This window comes from Artemia franciscana, unplaced genomic scaffold, assembly GCF_032884065.1.
Source record: "Artemia franciscana unplaced genomic scaffold, ASM3288406v1 Scaffold_1547, whole genome shotgun sequence".
NCBI classification, from domain to species: Eukaryota; Metazoa; Arthropoda; class Branchiopoda; order Anostraca; family Artemiidae; genus Artemia; species Artemia franciscana.
Genome location: NW_027062861.1, coordinates 2459 through 24066, shown reverse-complemented (window position 1 = coordinate 24066; position 21608 = coordinate 2459). Strand labels below are relative to the sequence as shown.

Here is a 21608-nt window from a genome sequence, read left to right as displayed (position 1 = left end):
TATATGAAATGGGTTGTCCCCTCCGCAATCCCCTGCTCTTTACGGTAAAGTTCGATTCTTTGCCACAATTCTACTTTTTAAAACAATTAAAAACTTTAGCGTAAAGAGCGAGGGATTGCGGAGGGGACAACCCATTTCCTATACGAAGTAATTTCTGTTCGTTTTAAGTTTTAATGTCGCTCCTTACTTTAGGTTAAAAAAACTTTTTTTTTATTTAATTTCTGAATGTTTTTGAATCAATGCATGTTTTGATTTTGGCTCTCCACAGATGAATAATTAAAACGAAATTTGCATTTTTTTTTTTTTTTTTTTTTTTTGCTAAATGGCTTTCCCATAATTTTGATCGAATGATTTTGAGAAAAAAAGAGCAGGAGAAGAAGCCTAGTTGCCCTCCTATTTTTTGGTTAATTAAGAAGGCAACTAGAACTTTTAATTTTTTACGGATCTTTTTATTAGTAAAAGATTTACGTAACTTATAAGTTATCTTACGTAAAGAACTTTTGTATTCTCACGTTTTTGTTACATATATGAGGGGTTCGCCCCCTCGCCAGTACCTCGCTCTTTACACTAAAGCTTAAATTTTGTCCCAATTCATTAACAATGACCCCCTGAATCACAAAATCCGTAGAATAAATAGTTGAAATTACTAAAAATACTTTAGCGTAAAGAGCGAGGTAATAGGAGGAGGTGAGCCCCTCATATGGGTAAAAATTTTTGTTCGTTTTAAGTTTTAATGCTGCTCCTTACTTCCAGTTGAAAAAACTTTTCGTATTTATTTTTTCATTGTTTTTTTTTTAATAATGCTAGAAAATCCTGCGCTCCGTTCATGGAAATTTTCATCCCCCATGACAAATTCCTCGATGGAAATTTCCCCCAACATATCCCCCTCTTGTCAACCCCTCCCCCCAACCAAAAAATCCCCCTGAAAACGTCTGTACACTTCCCAATAAGCATTACTATATGTAAGAACTGGTCAAAGTTTGTAACTTGTAGCCCCTCCCACGGGGACTGTGGGGGAGTAAGTCGTTCCCAAAGACATAGTTATAAGGTTTTTCGACTACGCTGAATAAAATGGCTATCGCAGAATTTCGATCCGTTGACTTTTGGAAAATAATTAGCTTGGGAGGGGGCCTAGGTGCCCTCCAATTTTTTTGGTCACTTAAAAAGGGCACTAGAACTTTTCATATCCGTTAGAATGAGCCCTCTCGCAACATTTTAGGACAACTGGGTCGATACGATCACCCCTGGGAAAAAAAAAACAAAAACAAATAAACACGCATCCGTGATCTGCCTTCTGGCAAAAAATACAAAATTCCACATTTTTGTAGATAGGAGCTTGAAACTTCTACAGTAGGGTTCTCTGATACGCTGAATCTGATGGTGTGATTTTCGTTAAGATTCTATTACTTTTAGAGGGTGTTTCCCCCTATTTTCTAAAAAAAACGCAAATTTTCTCAGGCTCGTAACTTTTGATGGGTAAGACTAAACTTGATGAAACTTACATGTTTAAAATCAGCATTAAAATTCGATTCTTTTGATATATCTTTTAGGATCAAAATTCCGTTTTTTAGAGTTTTGATTACTATTGAGCCGGGTCGCTCCTTACTACAGTTCGTTACCACGAACTGTTTGATTCGTGTCTCATAATGACCTATCTCATTTTTGCACTTAGCTCATTTTTGCTAATGCTACGGGTTGTCCAGAGCCAAAAAAGGGATGGCTACAGATTTGTTAACTTCTGATTGGTTTTACCTTTGTAAAGTGTACTAGAGCTTATAATTTTGTTTGAATTAGCCCTTTTCCAAGTTTCTATGGCAATTTCATTTATATTGTGTTTCTTGTATCATGAACAAGTAATTATAGTAAGTTCAGATTAGAGATATTATATGTCTTGGTTGTGATAGCCCATTTTTCAGCAAGTTTATATTTTAAACTATCTTTCATAGAAGGTGTATTTTTAGGTCCGTATCTGAATTTTTTTCACAGTTAAGTGTTATTTTATTTGTCTTCGGTCTTCATCAAATCTAGTGAGTACTGTTATTTTTTTTACTTTTAGGCACTTATGGCGTGGTATACAAGGCCAGAAATAAGAAGACAGACCAATTGGTTGCTTTAAAGAAGATTCGTCTTGAATCTGAAGAAGAAGGAGTGCCCTCTACTGCAATTCGAGAAATTGCACTGTTAAAGGAGTTGCAACACCCTAATGTTGTTAGGTACATACTTTGCCTTAACTTTTACGCAGTATTTTTCTTTTTTATTGGTAGTTTGCCATTTATGTTATTTAGGTTGAAGCCTTTGGAACCATCGACTGGGCTGCAAAGAGCCACATCTATACTCGGGGACAGATCCATACTAAGTGCTTTTTTCAGTTTCTTAGTTTTTAGTTCAGAGAGTTGTAGAAACGAGGGGGGGGGGGGTAGCAGAGCAAATGTATTGATTATTCAGTATTCTCGACTCTGGAACTGAATCATTTATGTACAGTTTTCTAGAACCAGTTTATCTGGCATTTTAACTTCTATTAAAATGAACGAAAAATAAACTTGTTGGGAAAGAAATTAGAATCATGAAATCGTACTTGTTAATCAAGAGTTAGATAAAGAAATCTTAATAAAACCTGAATTCCAAATAGTTTGGAACCTGATATGTTTGGTATCATTTTTCTAATATATGTTTTTATTATGTATACCCCATCTGCAAGCAAAGCTATGCAAACAACAGGGGTATCTATGATTTAAAAAAATAGTTAAAACTAAGGTCTATGCTTTTTTGAAAGCCTCAGCGTGGTGCATACCTAGGACTTTGTGATATTGACTCAAGTGCATTTTGTAATGCATTCGAATATTTGTCATTTGTTTTTTGTTTAGATTTTGTGAATATCGTGTGAAACTACCAGATGAGACAAGATGAATTCTGTATTAGGTGAAGAACCAAACATCTTGAATGTTTTGTTTTGACTAGAACTGAAGTTGTAAAAAAAGTATTTATCCAATTTTTGTATTCCTATACATTTGTGCATATTCCTAATTGACAAATTTTTCTTATATGGGTAATGGGGGGGGGGCTTCTTGTCATCTATTTCCTTAGAAATTTATGGGGTCAGAGTTGGTCACAACAATAGTTTTTACCAATTCTAAGATCTTTTCGTACGATTAATTAAAAAAAAAAATTCCAAAAACGAAGTTTTTCAAAGCAAAGTAATGAGCCATATTAAACTTAAGACCAGCAGAAATAAATTCTTATAATTCAAACTCAAAATGATCAGAAATTACTATTAAAGAGTAAGTGAAACCCAAAATGAACAGAAATTAATACATAATCATAGCAAAGAAACATACAATAAGATACATACTAATATAAATGAAAATGTGAATCTTAAAACGAGTAAAATTTAAATTGAATATTCAAATCAACCTTAAAACGAACCAAAATTACTACAAACAAGAATTTGGCTACTGCACCCTTCCCTAACTGTAACAGTCTAAATCCTGCTCCGTCATTTGCGTTTTATTGAAAACTGTACGAGTCTTGAGCAGTCCTTGGAAAGAACAAATAAAATTAAACTGCATATTAATAATTGCTGATAGTTAAGCAGCTCAAGATTCTGTTTCGCTGTAATTTTTTTTTTATTTTCTATGTTACAAGTACAAAAGAAAATATTTGTCATAAAATTCGTTTTCAGTAAAGCGCTAATGACGCAATAGGCCTAAAACTTTTACAGCAAGGGAAGGTGGTAGTAGCCAAACCCTTGTTTGTGGTTATTTTTGCTTGTTTAGGTTTGGTTTGAATATTCAATGCAAGTTTTACTCGTTTTAAGACTTATAATGTTTTAAGCCTTTTTGGAGACTCAGGGTCAAACATGCCCTCTTTTCCAATAAAATCTTTATATGTTTACAATAGATAATTTGCATAACTTATAGCCCTTGCCTGGAGGCTGATCGAAGGTGTGTGAATCCCGGAGGCATGGTTATTTGACCGTTAAGTATTTTGAACAAATCTAATTCAATTTTTTGTTAGCCCAACTGTCTTAGCTTATAATTGGGTTCATTTGCCTAACACTCTAGGCAGACAGGCCATTTTAGGCTTTGGACGCTTATTCCCTTTGCAATTCCAGTCAACCTGTTGGTCAACTAAAATTAAATTAAGTTTTTATTATGCAAATTTATTAAGTTTTATTAAGTTTTAATTTTTATTAAGTTTAATTTTATTTAATTTTAATTTGTTTAATTTTTATTTAGTTTTTTTTTATTTAGTGTTTTATTTAGTTAAAATTTATTTAGTTTATTTATTTTTAATTATTTAGTTTTTAGTTTTAATTTAATTATTTATTTTAATTATTTTTATTTAATTATTTTTTAATTTATTTAATTATTTAGATTTAATTTATTTTTAGTTATTTAGTTTAAATTTTTATTTAGTTTTTAATTTTATTTAATTTTATTAAGTTTCTAAGTTTTATTTTTTATTAAGTTTTTATTATGCAAATGTCTAAGTTTATGAATTGAATCAATCGCCTTTCCTGACACTCCTTGCAGATGGGCCCAACTTGACTTTAGGCGCTTGTTTGCTTGTCATTCCACGCAATTTAACGGTCCTGTGTCGATTCTAAATGCTCGGTTCAACCTGCCTAAGACCATAGGTAGGCTTTCCTTGTTTACCTCTCATTCCAGGCAATCTAATGGTCCTATGTCAATTTTAAATTCTTGGTCAATCTGCCTGAGACTCTAGGCGGGCATGCCTTGCTAAAAGATAACAAACAAATATTGGTCCAATAAGAGATGCATACTTACTTCCGCCGTTTTACCGTGCCATTTAACTAAACACTTGGAAAACTGTAGGTTCTATGACTATCTTAGTTCTATAACTATCTACCTTAGTTCTTCTGCCCTAGGAATGACGCGTAGACGGATAATAGATAGACTTATGTGTTAACAAATGAACTAACATCATTTTTATACAATCCTAATAAGAGGGTTAATGCCAGATTTGCGTCTCACTCAATCGGACCATCTGTCTTGGCTTTTTCTACAATTAGCGATGGCTAATTTTGAACGAAATGGCTTTTTCAAATTTTTGATCTGATGCTTTCGGGGAAACAAAGGACAATGGGGAGCTGGTTGCTGTTTGGTCACTTTTAACTCTTAACAAGTGCACTAAAATTTTCTGTTTTCCATCAAATTTAATGCGACCACCCCTTCCATAAAAATCTTATATGTTAGAAATAAGCCGCTTGCATAACTTAAATGCGACCACCCCTTCCATAAAAATCTTATATGTTAGAAATAAGCCGCTTGCATAACTTAAATGCGACCACCCCTTCCATAAAAATCTTATATGTTAGAAATAAGCCGCTTGCATAACTTACAGCCCTTGCCCCAGGACTGTGGGGATTTATCAACCCCTAACACGTAGTTATTTGGCCTTTGCATTATTCTGAATTCTTTTCAAATAAAAATATTTAATTGTTAACAGAGATTTACGTAACTTATAGCCGTTGTCTGAAGGCTGGTGGGAGGTTTGCCAACCGTGGAGGCATAGTTATCTAACCTTCAAGCTATTTTAAACAAACTGGCTTTCTCAAAATTTTGACCTGATGCATTCGGGGGAAAAAAGGACATGGGGAGCTGGTTGCCCTTTGATCAGTTTTGTCTTTTAACAAGCGCACTAAAATTTTCGATCTTTTGTCAAAGTTTATGTGACCACCCCTTCCATAAAAATTTTATATGTTAAAAATAAGCAGCTTGCATAACCTTCAGTCCTTGCCCCAGAGCCGTGGGGATTTCTCTACCCCTAACGCGTAGTTATTTGGTCGTTAGACTATCTTGAACTTCTTTTCCAATAAAAATTATTATATATTAACAATAGGAAATTTACATAACTTACAGCCTGGCCTGGAGGCTATGGGGAGGTGTGTCAACTCTGGAGCCATATTTATTTGACCTTTGAACTATCTGAACAAAATGAATTTCTCGAAGTTTTGATCTGATGCATTTGGGGGGAAAAAGGGCATAGAGAGCTGGTTGCTCCTTGATCACTTCTGACTCTTAAAAAGGGCACCAAAATGTTCGATTTTCAATCATAATCTATGTGACCGCCCCTTCCAATGAAATCTTATATGTTAAAAATAAGCAACTTGCATAACTTACAGCCCTTGCCCCGGGTTCGCGGGAGATTTATCAACCGTGAACACGTAGTTATTTGGCATTTGGACTATTTTGAACAAAAAGGGAATCTCAAAATTTTGAACAGATGCATGTGGGGAAAAAGCGCATGAGGGAGGGGCCGGATGCCCCTCAATCATTATGAACCCTTAAATAAGGAATTAGAAATTTTGATTTCCAGTCGAAAGAGCCCCTCCAAGGTTTATACGACCACCCCTTCCATGAAAATTTTACATCTTAACAATGGATAACTTGCATAACTTATAAACCTTGCCCCGAGGACTTGAGGGAGGTATCGAACCCAGAACCACAGTTATCTGACTTAACTATTTTGATCAAAATGAACATCTCAAAAGTTTGATCAGAAGCATTTGAGAAAAAAGGGCGTGTTCCTATCACTTTTGATTCTTAAAAAGAGAACTAAAACTTTCGATTTCAAGTCGAGTGAGCCTTCCCCCAAAGTTTATGTGACCTTTTCATTGAAAGTCTTAAGTGTTAACGATGGACAACTCACATAACTTACAACCCTTTCCTTGGGGGGGAGGGTGTGAGGGATTCGATTCCGTCAATATGGAGGCTTTATTATTTTACCTTTAGACCATTTTCAACAAAATGACTACCATATCTTTAAATTTTGGTCAGGTGTATTTGGAAAAAAAAGGGAGAGGGGCTAGTGTCCCTCTCGTCACTTCCGACTCTTAAAAAGTGCACTAGAAGTCAGGTTTTCGATCGGATGACCCCCCTTCCATATGAAGTGCCTCTGAGAAAAAATAATAATATACTTATCTCTACTCAGTTGGTGCTGCTTCACAACAGAATCTAAAACTCCAAAACTAAATGAAGCCAATGAGTTTGTACAGGTGACAGCTTTTCACATCATCAACAATACTAGGACCGATACCCCATTAAGTACGTCCTGGTGGTCGCTTGGACCTACCTGAATTACCAAAAAGCATGATATTTTTCTGTTTTCCCATTATCCATTATTCATATAACTTTACCTAGCCATTTTGATGGTTCTTTAGATTGGGATTAAACAAACTTTTTGTGCAACTCTGCTGATATAACATTTGAATAAAATCCAAGTTGAAATCTGAGGCGGCATCAGACCATTCATGGGATCTGATGGTAAATAAAGTGAGACTCTTGTCAACAGCAACTAAAACTCTAAAAAAAAAAACAAGTTCGAAAGCAATATGGATGAATGAATGAACTATTACCCGTAAAAGTATAAAAAAAGTATAATATACACAAAGTATATTAAATAAAGAAGAGAAGAATAATAGACTACGTAAACAGGAGGATTTCTGGATCCATACTCTTGGTACAGCTTATCCTTTTGGGCTAAATCATCGTGTAGCAAAATATGGTGACACGTCTCAGGTTGTTGTTAAATGTATTGATGGTTTTATGGACCATCCTTCTTTTACTTGTCCTACTAAACGTAAAAAACGATCGAGAGGACATAGGAAAAATAATAGAAAAAATGAATTAGATTTACATATGCTTTCTATAGATCTATGCCAGCTACTTGAATCTAGGGGTATGATTTCTGTAATAAAATGTCAAAATAATTTATCCAAGAGGAATTTAATCAAACTTTTATAATCAAACAGGAATAATCAAACTGGATTGTTAAGAATATTTTTTTTTTTTAAATAGCCACATGGTAAAGATGAATTCTATAATTGTTTAGTTCATTCAGTTTTTTTGCAAAGTGTTAATATTTGTGATTTGGTAAAATTTATCTCATTTAGTTTACCTATTGTTGCTAAAAAGAGGAATATATTAACAGGATAAGTTTGTTTTGGTGTTGCTTGGTTGTTCTACATTTGCTGGTTTTTTTTCATACCCATGTATTTTGGGGGTGATACCTGACACGGGGATGCCATGGATATTCTGTGGTAGGCACAACACTTGACTGGGTAGAGAATTTAAAGTGCCGAAACCCTATAGGCAAGTGCGTATTCTCCTGAGGAGCCCTTGTGTTGGGTTGTCGCCTCTGAATTATTTGTCTTTATTGTTTCTATTGTTTGGTAAATGACGACTTACACTTATTGATGACATGACTGCCTGTCCATGGATTATTCTTTATGGTTGATTGTGTATGGCTATGCTGTTTGACCTATGTGGTTGTATGGATGAGTAGGGTTAAGGCCTTATTCAAGTGCTGGTCTGTATTAATCACTAATTTAGGAACACAGTTTTCCCTTTCTCCTTCTATCTCCTTTTTTTTTATGTGTTTGTGCTGTTTCATTGGTGATTTCTCTTTTCGTTATAATAATATAATAGAAAGTTGATCTGTGGTATTCTCTAAAAGTAGTTCATCCCTTTCAGCCTTGAAGATGTTATTCTACAGGAGTCAAAACTGTTCCTTGTATTTGAATTTCTATCAATGGATCTTAAGAGATATATGGACACAATTCCATCTGGTGAAAGCATGGATCCAATGCTTGTCAAATCATATACTTACCAGGTGACAAATTTTTCCCTTTTTTCTTACCTCAATGCTTGACGAGTCCAAAGATAATAAAGTGATTAATCGAAGGATAATAGAAAATTCGCGCCCTTCTAGGGTATGCCATAATATTTTATTATTTTTTGGTATTGCATAATCTTCCACATCGAAATATCTCCTAGAATCAGATTACGTAGGAAATCCGAGGTTCTTAGATAAAAATGTTAAAACTGGTGATGGTTTTGTGAATTCAAGGGGGTTGTGGGATTGGTTTGAAGATGAAAGATAGAAAAACAAAGTCGGTTTGATTAGGAAGAAAGAAGATGAAGAGATCATATTATGCAACAAGAAAATTGACCGAGGGTGTAGATTTGAAACCATAGCATTGTTAGTAAGGATGGAGGATGCAGTGAAGACAGGAACCTAGGCTTTCTCCCATTCTCTTATTGAGATAAGTTGTCATAGGTCGTTCTTTGTGACAATCCAGGGGGGCAAACGAAAGGAGGATGAGCCTCCAAGGGATTGGGAAGAGGTTATAAGAACTGATTTAGAGAAAGTAGAAATTCCATGGGAGAGTAAAGAGTGGAGCTCAAAGCAGAGTGAGAAGGAGGAAGAGCGTCTGCAACTGCGGAGGCATTGTTATGGGGGGGAGTTGTCAGTAACTATAGTAATTTAAATATGCTGCCAGCAATGCTTCAGTAAGAATTGCTGCCCTATCTCCGTGGTAAAAATTCATCTGCCTTAATAATGCTATTGCTTGGTGTGTTCTATGCTTTCTTCACTTTTCTGATAAAAATTGTTTATGAACATCAATTGAAGTGGTCACCACTACTTTGATGCCGGAACTAAATCTAAATACAATTATTTTTCTTATGAGTGATTATTATTTTTTGCTTTTTATTTCGAAAAACCAGGGGACAAAATGTGTTTTCATTTTGATGTCTTTGGTACTGTAAGCATTTGGATTCAGGGAAAAGAGGAGATAAGATAGTCTATCTTCAGATCCACGCGACCAACTTTGGGAACTATGTATTCAGTTCAACCTAAATTTTTTATCAAACCGTGTCTTCAAATGGAATGAAAATATTGTACTATCAATATATATTATTTTTTCTTTTGCATTCAAAAGACACTAAATGATCTTATAAAGGGAGGGAGGGGTGTCTTTATCAGTAAGTTTGGAAAATTTTCCCTGATAAGAGGATTTACCAATTAAATTAATCTTTATTATAAAAAATGGTTTAGAGCTGGCCTGTTAGTGATAATCATTTGATAGTTGTGTTCATTCGGGTACTTATAAAGCGTTTTTTTCTAAATATTGAGAATATTTTATCTTACGGATAGGATGCTGATGTTCCATCCTGTCTACTATTTTCTTAAACATCTTATTATTGTTTGTATTGTTTATTTTTTCTAATTTTGCTAGCGGTTTTACTTCCACACCTAGTAAAATTTTGCTTTTGTTGAGGAGCAATTGGGGGGGGGGTCCCTATTTAGTGTGACCTCTTTCCTAGAGAAAGTCCACGAAGCTTATTCAGATTATTTAAATGATACGATTTATTCTAATTTTAAATCCATATTTTTAAGTACCAAGGACATCAAGATGAAATTTTGGGGCTATTCATACCTAAAAATCACAATTTACAACGATTTTGCTTTCTATTTTTTCAAAATAATGAAGTTTAAATAGCAGCATCACCTTTTCTTCAATATTACCTCTTTGAACAGCTATATTAAATAAGAAAAACTGATAAGCTAAAATTGACAATGCTTTTCATCCATGAAAATTCAGACATTTAGTATCTATAGATTACCAGAAACAGCTGCATTTTCGGAGGGAAGCTGCACCTTAACCTGCTTAGTGCTAAGCAGGCTTTTTTTATATTGAGCTTCCACTGTTACCAAAACTGCATAGTTGTATATGGAAGTATTTTTTTAATAAAGGTTGAGTTGCCGACGTTTCTGTAATATTTTAATGTGTATGATCGTGTAAGTTTCCGCTTAACCAATTCATGATATTTCATTTTTGCTGTCTTCGGTACTTGGAACTAAAACAGTTCAAAATAGGGATGAAACCTTTTTATTAACAGTGATAGATATAAAATTGTTTAACTGGATATTTCGAACACATATACAGTGTTCATCGTCAGCAGTAAAACTCATCAGCAAAAAACATCATCAGCAGTATATCTGTCACTGTCAATAAAAAGGTTTCATCCCTATTTTGAACTGTTTTACTTTCGTCATGGAAAGGCAGTGTGGTCTTCGAAGTTGTGTACTTGGAACTCTTTTAGATAACACTAAGTACATTTTTATTCGTTTTCTTTATAGTATATCTAGGTATGTTATGAGAAGTTTTGTCAATTTGATAGTTATTGTATTAATCCGTACAAGTCTTTATATGTTGAATGCGGATTTTTGTATACAGGTTGAGTGCGTGTATAAACTTTCCATTTGTTATATGCAATTCTTCTTTGTATTAATAAAATATATACCCCTGCATTAGCTATGTTTTATTCCCCTGTCCTTATTCACAAAAATTGAATGGAGGCGGGGGTGTGTGACAAGGATTTTTTCAGTGTTTTTAGTGAAAATACAAGAAATGTATTTACCAAAATCTAGGGTGACTTTTTTCGAATGAAATTACCAAAAGAACGGGTGTTTTTCAAACGTAACTGCCTAGAAACTAACCCAGTATATCTAGAACTTGTAATTTGGGTATAATATTGTTATTAATATTCTCTCTAAACCCATAATATTAGCCGGAATGAGCTTTGATCCCCTGGCTGTCTCTAATACTCCCCAGAATAGTTTATCCGAGTTGACTAAAATATGTCATTAGTTTGATATCTTCCAAAAAAAAAAAAGAAAATTTGAATTCTGACTTCCTTTTTTAATGCTCCGATGGAAACCTTGAATTGCATATTGGTATTATTTGTTGTGCCTAGCACTTCCTTCTGGCTTGGATATCGGCTGGTAATAAGTGATAGATGGTAATTCGTCATTTTCATTATTTTGGTGTTTTTTCTGCATTTCTGTCCACAGAGCCTTGCAAAGGGAGTATCAGGACAGATTTTTCTTTTATTATCAAATTATTTCTCTCATACACCGCAGAATAGTTTACCCGAGTCAGCTAAAAAAAATCTCACTTGTTTGGCATCTTCAGAAGTAAAAATGAAAATTTGAATTCTGATTTTTTTTTTCTGATGCTTCCATGTGATGGATGTCGCTGCGGAAAGCTTGAATTGTATATTGGCATTGTGTGTTGTACATAGCACTTCCTTCTGGCTTGGCTATCGGCTGGTAATAAATGATGAATGGTAATTCGCCATTTTCATTTTTTTTTTCTGCATTTCTCGCTATAGAGCCTTGCAGGGGGAATATGTTGACTTATTTGTCTTTTATTATTCATATTTTTTTGTAATCATTGTTGAAAAAAATCAATCTGTAATCTTTTCTTAAAATAAACCAAATTAGTAGAATTTTTGCTTCATCATTTAGATTATCCTAAGCCTTAACTCCACTATAAATAAAAGAAAATGTTGATTGTGCTTTACCTTTGTTTTTATTTTCAGATTTTGCAAGCAATTCTATTCTGTCACCGAAGAAGGGTTGTCCATAGGGATTTGAAGCCCCAAAATTTACTCATTGATGATAAAGGAGTTATCAAAATAGCAGACTTTGGCTTAGCAAGAGCCTTTTCCATCCCTGTCCGAGTCTATACACACGAAGTATTTTTTTTTTCTCTTTTTATTTTGTTTCACTCTTTCTAAGGGTTCAAGTAGACCTTCAAATTGTCAAGAAATTTTAGTCTTGCATTTTTTGGGGGATTTTGCTTTTTTTTTTTTTTTTTTTTTTTTTTTTTTTTTTTTTTTTTTTTAATGATTTAGCTGTTTATCCTAGTTTTTTTTGTTCTCTTTTCATTGATATAGTTTCCAGATGTGATACCTGAATATTTGGGCTTTTTTCCCTTTTACAATTTTTTTTCTTCTGCATTCAAATACCAATTTGATTTATGTCAAACAATTATAACTGTCAAAAGCTGATAATAATACAACCTTACATATTTTGTTAACTATAACTATTAATAAAATCGTAACCAGAACTGTCACTCAGGCACTTATTCAAAACTTAAATTTTTCTAATAGGAATAAAAGTTTTCAAGGTTTTCTCCCTGTAATCTAAATAATCTTTGGCAGCGCGATGGACGAAAGTGTGCAAAAGAATTTATTGGATTGTGGTTTTTGGTCGCTACCAACTAAAAAATAAAATCCCTGACATCTTAAGAAAAACAATAAAAGTAAGAAGAAACCATTAAAATTATATTTTACCTAGTTTCTTCTTGAAAATGGAAGAAAGGGCATAGTTTTCGTTTATTTTAGGGTAAATTAGCAGAAAGTTGGGATCCCGAGAACAGAGTACCTGAATAACAGCTTCATTCGATGTTGTACTTCGATTCGGAGCAATCTTCTTGGGGATGTTATCTATAAAAGTTTCTCTGTCGATTCCTTCAAAAGAATAGATAAGAGTCGTCTAAAACCTCTTGACGGAGCGATTTAATAGAGTAGCAGCATATTTAATTGTGCTTTCGCGACGAATTTAAGAATTGGAAAAAAAGATTGCGGGAAATACTATGCTTACTTACATAGGTCCTGGCCATCTTCTTGAGACGATTTGGAGCCACAACTTTAACCGACTTGAACAAAAGGGCTGGGTATATCGGTCTGTCTGACATGGTACATGATAACTGAGTTCTATTGACGTTGTTTATGTTTTCCTGTCCATCGGTTCCGTGGACTGCCTTTTGGACGAAGGCCATGGAGAGATCCTTCAAAGCGAATTTTCAGAATGCAGCTTGGCTGCATTTGGCGTGACCGACCTACCGCATCTGTTGCTTCTTGATTTTGTGACCGAACCACCGCAGTGGTTGCTTCTTGATTACTTCTATATTCGGGATGCGGTCAACGTATTTGATTTTTGAAATGCAACAGAGAGATATCATCTTAAATGCTAGAAGTTTCTTTCCTCTTTGGTTTTGAGTGTCCATGTTTAGCTCCTGTACATTATTGTGGGAATGAATAGGCTGTAAAATAGACAAATTTCAAGAATGTTGGATTGGTGGTTGTTCTCACAGAGGTTCGCTAGTCTTTGTAAGTGCAGCTAGAGCTAGTAAGTACAAATTGTCTTTCACGTAAGAGCTATTGCAGTTATCCGAGAAGAGTAGGCTTCTTATTTACTAGATTGGGTCCACTGACTTGTCCGCCTGTAGTGACAATGGGAGGAGATACCCGGTTCATGTATTGCAGTCGAAGTATTCGGTCAAGAAATACAGAATCTGATATACTATCCCATGAGGTGTCGAATGATGTCTACTCGCTGATCTCATATCATTAAGTTTATCAGATTGGGCCTGTAGTTTCTGCCAAGAAATGGCTAGCACATGTATATCGTCAGTGTAGACCAGATTGCCGATCAGCAGCAGCCGCATCCCATAGGTAGCCGATGCTATATTGTTCATATGCTATATGTCGGCGTGTACAGGGGTCTATATACGTCATTCCTTCACGCCATATTAGGTCGAATGCTTGTCGGGAATTGACAAAAGCTGGTAGAGCTTGGTAGAGTTCAGGATATCGTCCCATGTCAAATGAAGAACATCTACTCAATTGTGGATTTGCCAAGATGGAAGCTGGCCAGATTGACGTGACTGGTGGCTCGTGATGGTAATTGGAGAATTTCAAAATGATATTGAGACATATGAGGGGCTAAACGAAAAAGTCATATTAAAGGTGCGTTAGAGGTGGGGAGGGTCGGTATTGAGAAGCCATTGTAGGACATCGGATTAGGAGCACAAGTTGGGATGTTCCATGCCTTTGGTCCCTGTTATTTCCTGATTAGGCAGCTATACAGTGGATTTTTTTTAGTTGTGAGCTAATTGCTATTAATTTTTACTATTGTGAACTGGGAATACAATCTTAACTATCTATCTCGCCTCGTAAGCTTATCCATCCATAAGTGGTTGCATCTAGATGGATGCAAGTGTCTCATTTCATAGACGTGACAATTGTTAGAAAAGAGTAAGCCATCTAGGTACAGGAATTGGTCTGTCGCCTTGATTTGTCGTCCGCCTTGGTCGATAGCTGGGGTTTTCTAGTTCATATCTTGTAGTCACCATAATTTTAGTCTTGCTGGAATTAATCTCCATCCAAACTGCTTGCTAGTGTCGTAGACTTTGACAGTTTGTGCCAGTATTTCCTTTGAATGATAGGTTAGCTCATCTATGTCATCAGTATAGGCAAGACTGTCTATCAGCAGCCCTCATAATTTATTGTCATATGCCGGATACATCAGTGACGGAACGGCATTCAGAAAGAGTTTGAAGATGTATTGCCACAACACAACCCTGGAGTATCCCTGACGAAGTTGTCGATTCTTCTGACAACCCATCAGAGGCTAAAACTTGGCCTTGAAATTGTCCGTGCAGGCCCCTGATGGTCTGAACTATTTTATCAGGGATTCTAAAGAAACGAAGGATATGTCACTGTCCTTTGCGCCATATCAGGTCTAATGCTTGTCGGATATCGATGAATATTTGGTTGATTTTTTGAACCCATCAGAGGCTAGTACTTGGCCTTAAAATAGTTCATGCAGGCCCCTGATGATCTGAACTACTTTATTAAGAATTTTATAGTAACGAAGGATATTTCAAAGTCCTTAGCGCCATATCAGGTCTAATGCTTGTCAGATATTGATGATTATCTGGTAAATTTTTAATTGATATCTTATATATCCCTCCATTCTTTGTCGAATGACGAAAATCTGATTGATTATGGATCTGCAAAGGTTAATGCCGGCCTGATATTCTCCAATGCTAAAAACAGCAATTGCTTGTATTGGTCAGGATAAGACTTTTGTCAGGACACGTGACTGGTGGATCCTGAGACTAATTAGAGACTGTATGTAGATATTGAAACTTATGGGGGATTAAATGAAAAAGTCATAATGAAAACAAAGAGTACTATATCTCCTATGGCAGTATATGCTTGATTGGGTGCAGACTGTCTCTTTGAGACTAGAATACCAAATATTCTTGGGTCATTTTAAATTCTAGTCATTTTAATTTCGTATAGGAATTCTATCCAATCGCCCAGTGTAAGATTTTCCCACGAACCCCCCCCCCCCCCGGGGGGAAGAAAATCCCCAGTAGAAATCCACTCAAAGGTCAAAATGCCCCCCCCCCCCCCGAAAAATGTCTGTATACTTCCCAATAACAAATACTATACGTTAACGATTTTCAACTATTGCTTCATTTTGATCATTATCTGATGACGCTCTTGAATCACTACAGTCTTTTCCTTTATTAAATGAAAAAAAAACTTGTGTTTAACTAAAAGTAAGGAGATACATCAAAACTCAAATCGAACAGAAATTATTCCGTATATGAAGGGTTGCCCTCTCCTCAGTACCTTGCTCTTCACGTTAAAGCTGTTAGCACTTAAAAAAAAAAAAAAACTTCCTTCCAAACAGCCCCTGTGTTTTAGTAGCCGTTCTTAAAAAAATTGGGATAAACAGTCAAACTTTAGCGGAAAGGGCAAGGTATTGAGGAGGGGGCAACCCTTCATATACGGAATAATTTCTGTTCGTTTTGTGTTTTACTGTTGCTCCTTCCTTTCAGTAAAAAAAAAGTTTTTTTTTAGTTTAATTTCTGTTATTTTTTCAAATAATTCAGATAATTCTGGCTAGGCCTCCATGAAATATACGTATAGGAATATACATATTTAAATGCTAATGAAAAGCAAGTCGTCAGCATACGCAAGATAAGAAACATCCGCAAGACCAGAAAGGTATGTACCTGAAATCTTAACCAGTACACTAGAAATACAAATCTTAAGAAGCGTAGGGGACAGAACACCGCCCTGCCTAACTCCTCTTCGTATCTTTATAATAGTATCTGGTGCAGATCTTAATTGAAGAAAAGAATTTGAATACCAAAACCTAAGAAGCATTATAACAGAGAGATTGACCCCAGAATTACACAGAGAAAAAAGGAGCTGACTATGGACCACACGATCAAACGCTTTCGAAAGATCTAAAGCACAAATATAAAGACCACTTCCCTTGGAAGAATTATCAGCCAGTAAAGAAGACAGAATCTTATGCGCATGCTGACGACCTACCCCATGCCGAAAACCGAATTGGTTCTCACCCTCATTAATATTTTTAGTCAAAAAAGGTAGAAGGATACACTCAAAATCTTGCTAATATTACAAAAACAGTAATAGGTCAATAGCAGGAACAATCAGTCGGTGACTTTCCATTTTTAAAATTGACAAAGCAGTACCACACAGAAAACTCTCAGGTACGCTTGAAATACGTATACAAATTTGAAAAAGAAGCTGAAGGTGATATATGAGGGGGGGTGCAATCAATCGGCATATGCATCTTAGAAATATCATCCTTATCTATTGATAAAAAAAAATAATAATTGGGTTCACTTTACTCTATACTTAAGCAGTGCCATTGTGATGCCATCAAAAGACAGTAATTTTTGAAATATTAATGTTAAAACGACAAATACCATAACATTGGAAAAGGTTAGACAAGGTTACCTAAGATTGCTCGACATAAATAAGCCAGGCTAAATTTGGAAAGTATTGTTAAAATATTTTTTCTTAAATATTTTGGTTTTTCGCTCTCCAATTTTATTTTTAGAGACCTTTTGATAGAGTTTCTGGTGGGCCTATTCTGGGTCGTATTCAGGGTTCTGTTTAGAGAGTAGATACATATTTTACGTTTGAACTAGAATATACTTTATATATGATTTTTGCAGGAAACAATAAAAATCATATTTGGGTTTAATATTCCAGTTTTTTTCAAGTTTGGGGTGGGGAAGGAGGTTCAGGCAATTCAAACCCGGCCTCGTGCATTCATTTGTTGCCAAAAGAAGTAGGAATAATTGCAATTTCTTTTAGGTTGTAACTTTGTGGTACAGAGCTCCAGAGGTGCTTTTGGGGGCTCAACGATACTCTTGTCCGGTTGATATGTGGAGTATTGGCTGCATTATGGCAGAAATGGTTACTAAAAGACCGCTTTTCCAAGGAGATTCAGAAATCGACCAGCTCTATAGGATATTTAGGTAAGATTAGACAAGGTTTTGTTCTCAAAATAATTCCACTATCGAACGTTGTTGAGCTTGAATTTAACTTCAGAACGATTAATGAAATAAAATAAATCTCAAATTCAAAAGATCTACATGGTAGACCAAGGTGTGTGCTCAATATGAATCAATTGATTTTACAACAATTCTACAACTCAAACTTGTACAAAAAGAAGCAAAATACTAATATCCGCTAGTCAAAGATCTATCCTGTCACCGATTCAAAATCATGATATTATTTAACCTTTTCTTGGGAAAGATTTAACTCGATAAACAAATAGGGAAATTGTCCTTTTATTAAACTAATTTTCAATTTAAAAAACATTCCACCGAATTTCAAAAATGTAATTTGATATCTTAGTAATATTCAAAAAGAAAGTTCGTTGGCCAGTGTCAGAAGTAATAAAAGCGTTTAATAAATGGATAAAATCCAAAATATTAAGTAATTATATTGAAGTTATGATAAAAGCGTATGTAGAGTCAATGAAGGATAACTATTTCAATTAAAGCTTAATAATTTAAAAAGCAGTGAAACGTTAATATTGAATGTGCTGCCACAATCCTTAGTCAAATATTAACCCTTTTTTTCTTTCTTTTTAAATAAACATCCTTTCTTCTCAGTGGCTTCGCATTTCAATATTTCAAACAGATAATACAAGATTTAAAACCTTAAATGGTACCTGCTCTAATTTCTATTTAGAATGTTATCGTTTTGTTTGAAATATTTATTTTACTTCTAAATTAAAGTCAAAGAGTGGTTTCTAATATGTCAACTTTGCCTGTACTTTATACCATACAGCAGAGAGGACACCTTCTTTAAAAAAAAAACACGTTTATTAGCCTATTTTATTACCCTGCCCCTACCAAAAAAGAAAATATCGTTACTACTTTAGGACAAAATGCAAGGCTAGTGTGAAACAGTATTGATAAGGGAGAGTTTTTCGGCGCTTTAACATGGGTTTAAAACTATTCAGTAGTTTTTTTTTTTTAGTAAAATATTGTTTTATTAAAAAAAATTAAACTTTTTTTTGTTTTTTAGTAAAATTAAACTATCTTGTCGTGGAAATCTTTCACACTGCCCCGAAAGTTGTTTTATGGGGGGTGGGGGGGGGGGGCTTGAAATGCTCCAAAAAAATTGTAGTTTGTAGTTTGCTATTCTCTCTTTTTTCTATTATGATTTTTTATGTTAGTTTTCTAATATAAACGAAAATAAGGATAAATTATTAAAACCTCCTCATCTCTGGTAATATTGTTCCATTTATCCATTAATGTGTCTATTATCATCATATTATCCAAAGTTGAAGGTTTCCGATAGAATATAAATTTGGATGCTTGTCTTTGCACTTTTTCAATAAGCTATGGCTTAGGTCTTCTAGTTGGATTTCACACAAATGAGTAGGATTCAACAAGAGGTTATGTTATTGTCTTATGTATTTCAGTGATGCTTTGCATATTGAGCTTCCTGAATATATTTTTGATGCAAATCAAACGCAGAATGTACAAAAGTGTACATGCTTCGAGGGGTTACAACTTATTGAAAAAGTACAAAGACGAGCATAATCACTTTTCCTTTATTTAAAACCGTATGAGTAAGGCCGTAAACAGGATTTTGCTTGTGGGTACAAAAACAAATGTTTTAAAAAAAATTTATATGCGTTTTTTTATGGTTTTATGAGTCGGACAAAAATTTGGGAAGAGTGCACTCCCTTTTCCTGGATATGGCCTTGCTGATGAGTGAAGGTTAAGTAACCTGAACTTACCATCTCTAAAATTCAGAAAAAAAGCATTAGATCTGGTTTAAAAATTTCGAATTTTTAAATGTTTCGTTAATTTATCTTTTGATTTGTTGTCAGTTTAGCCATTGTTCGCCAAGGCAGCAGAACTCATTGAAAGTGTAAGAGACCAGGATTTAAGGAAAGCTGAACAAGATGTTTTTGTAAATCGTTTCATTAAATCGCAGAATATTTTCCATATTATAACCCAAATGGTTTGGTTGCAACCTCATTACGAAAGGAAGTATACAACTGTACCGTCTATGGTCATTTTGTTTCCGACATATTGTTTCCATGTTAATTGTGAAGTATATGCTTTGTTTTTGTAATTTGAAAGGAGCCTGCTGTGAAGGCCTGTATCACATTTTAAATTAGTCTATATTTTGCTAATTTTCGGAAAATATTTACAAAAATATATATTTCATACGTTTCTGAAAATCCGACATTTTTTGTATATAGATGTGTGTAAAGATATAGAGCAAAACTTAATTAAGTATCAATTTAGATTCACTTGAATAAAAAAAAATTAAATTATTGGTATAGTTTGGAAACTAATGGGGAAAGTCCGGAAAAGTATTTGGAAATATGTTTCTTTGTTTCTTTTGTAGATATTTCTTTATTCTTTCGCAAAGTATTGCGAACACTAACAGATGAGATTTGGCCAGGTGAAAGTATGTCTTCTGTTAGTAAAAATGTTTGAACATATGGAGCAGAAGTCAATTAAGAATTAATTTTAAATCATTTGACAATATAAAGTAGAGTTATCGGAATAGGTTAAAAAATTAATGAAAAACTAAAGTAAAAATAAACGAACAAAAATTTGTTTTGCCTTTTGTATATATTTCTTTGCTCCTGCAGAATATAACGAAAAAATGAGATTGAGATCGGTGTAATTTATTGATGCTTACGCAGTTTATGAATGTATAGAGCAGAAGCTAATGAAGTTCTGATTTAAATTCAGTTGATAAAAGAAACATAAGAGCAGTTCGAACTAAAGGAATATCTTGGAAACATATAGAAACGTGTTTTTTTTGTTTTTTTTTTCATTCTATGTAATACAAACAGATTAGAATTGTCCAGTTGTAAATATATTATTTGCATTACGATATATTGTAAATATATCGATATATATACAATATATTGAAGTATTTGCGATATATTGTAAATATATCGTAAAACTTTATGAGTATGTTGAGCAGAACTTAAAGAACTACTAATCCAAGTCCAGGCGATACAAAAGAGTTTGGGAGTAATTTGGTGAAATAATGGAAAACTGGAGAAAAGCATATGGAAAATGTTCCTTCGTTCTTTTACAGAGTGTTACGAACACCAACAGATGATATTTGGCCAGGGGTAACAGAACTACCGGATTACAAGAAAACATTTCCAAATTGGACTACAGATAGTCTTGCGCAAACCATGAAAATGTTGGATCAAAGTGGACTAGATCTTTTAAGGGTAAACTGTTTATTTCTAATATTTTAGATCGAAATCCAGTTCATTTTAATCTTAATTTAATAGATCGAAAATAACAAGTATGTCTGTGTCTTCCCTCGGGGGTAGATCCAATGGGTATTTTAGGGGCATGTCTTCCCTCCAGTCGTCGAAAGAGGTACTAATTATAGGGGCAGAGGGGCAAAAACAACGTGGAGCCAAATTTTTTGCAGTGCCCCTTCTCCTCCCCCCGCCCCTCAACCTTAACTGTGGCTCGAAATCCCAGAAATTGATGGGCAGATCCATGATCGGAAGTTTCCTTTGTGGAGACACCACTTAGAGTTTTTTTTTTGTTTTTTTTTCTTGCATATAGTTTTATTTCTATTGATCACCTGTTTGTAGATTGTTAATTCTGCGAATGTCTTCACCCTTGGAATAACAGTGGATTTCCGATAGGTGAAGCTCAGAACACTCAGAACACATCATCAACCGATCAGGATTTGGGTGATCAATTTGTCCTGTCCTGTTGCCATCATAACCCCTGTGTTTTATTGTCGAAACGGTGTTTGAGCAATAATTTTCTTCGAAAATCAATGCATTTTTATCTCCATCTAATTGTTATTTGTAAA

The 21608-nt window shown here is 34.5% G+C and overlaps 1 protein-coding gene across 1 annotated transcript in view; it reads left to right on the top strand.

Annotated features, from left to right (window-relative positions):
- Window positions 1-21003, top strand: part of LOC136042587 (cyclin-dependent kinase 1-like) — a gene marked incomplete at its 3' end in the record, with an annotated part of 52030 nt that extends 31027 nt beyond the window's left edge. The window contains 5 exon segments of the mRNA XM_065727560.1: window positions 2057-2213; window positions 8496-8634; window positions 12192-12347; window positions 17589-17752; window positions 20862-21003. Of these exon segments, the coding sequence (XP_065583632.1) occupies window positions 2057-2213; window positions 8496-8634; window positions 12192-12347; window positions 17589-17752; window positions 20862-21003 (758 nt within the window).
- Window positions 21004-21608: the final 605 nt, after the last annotated feature.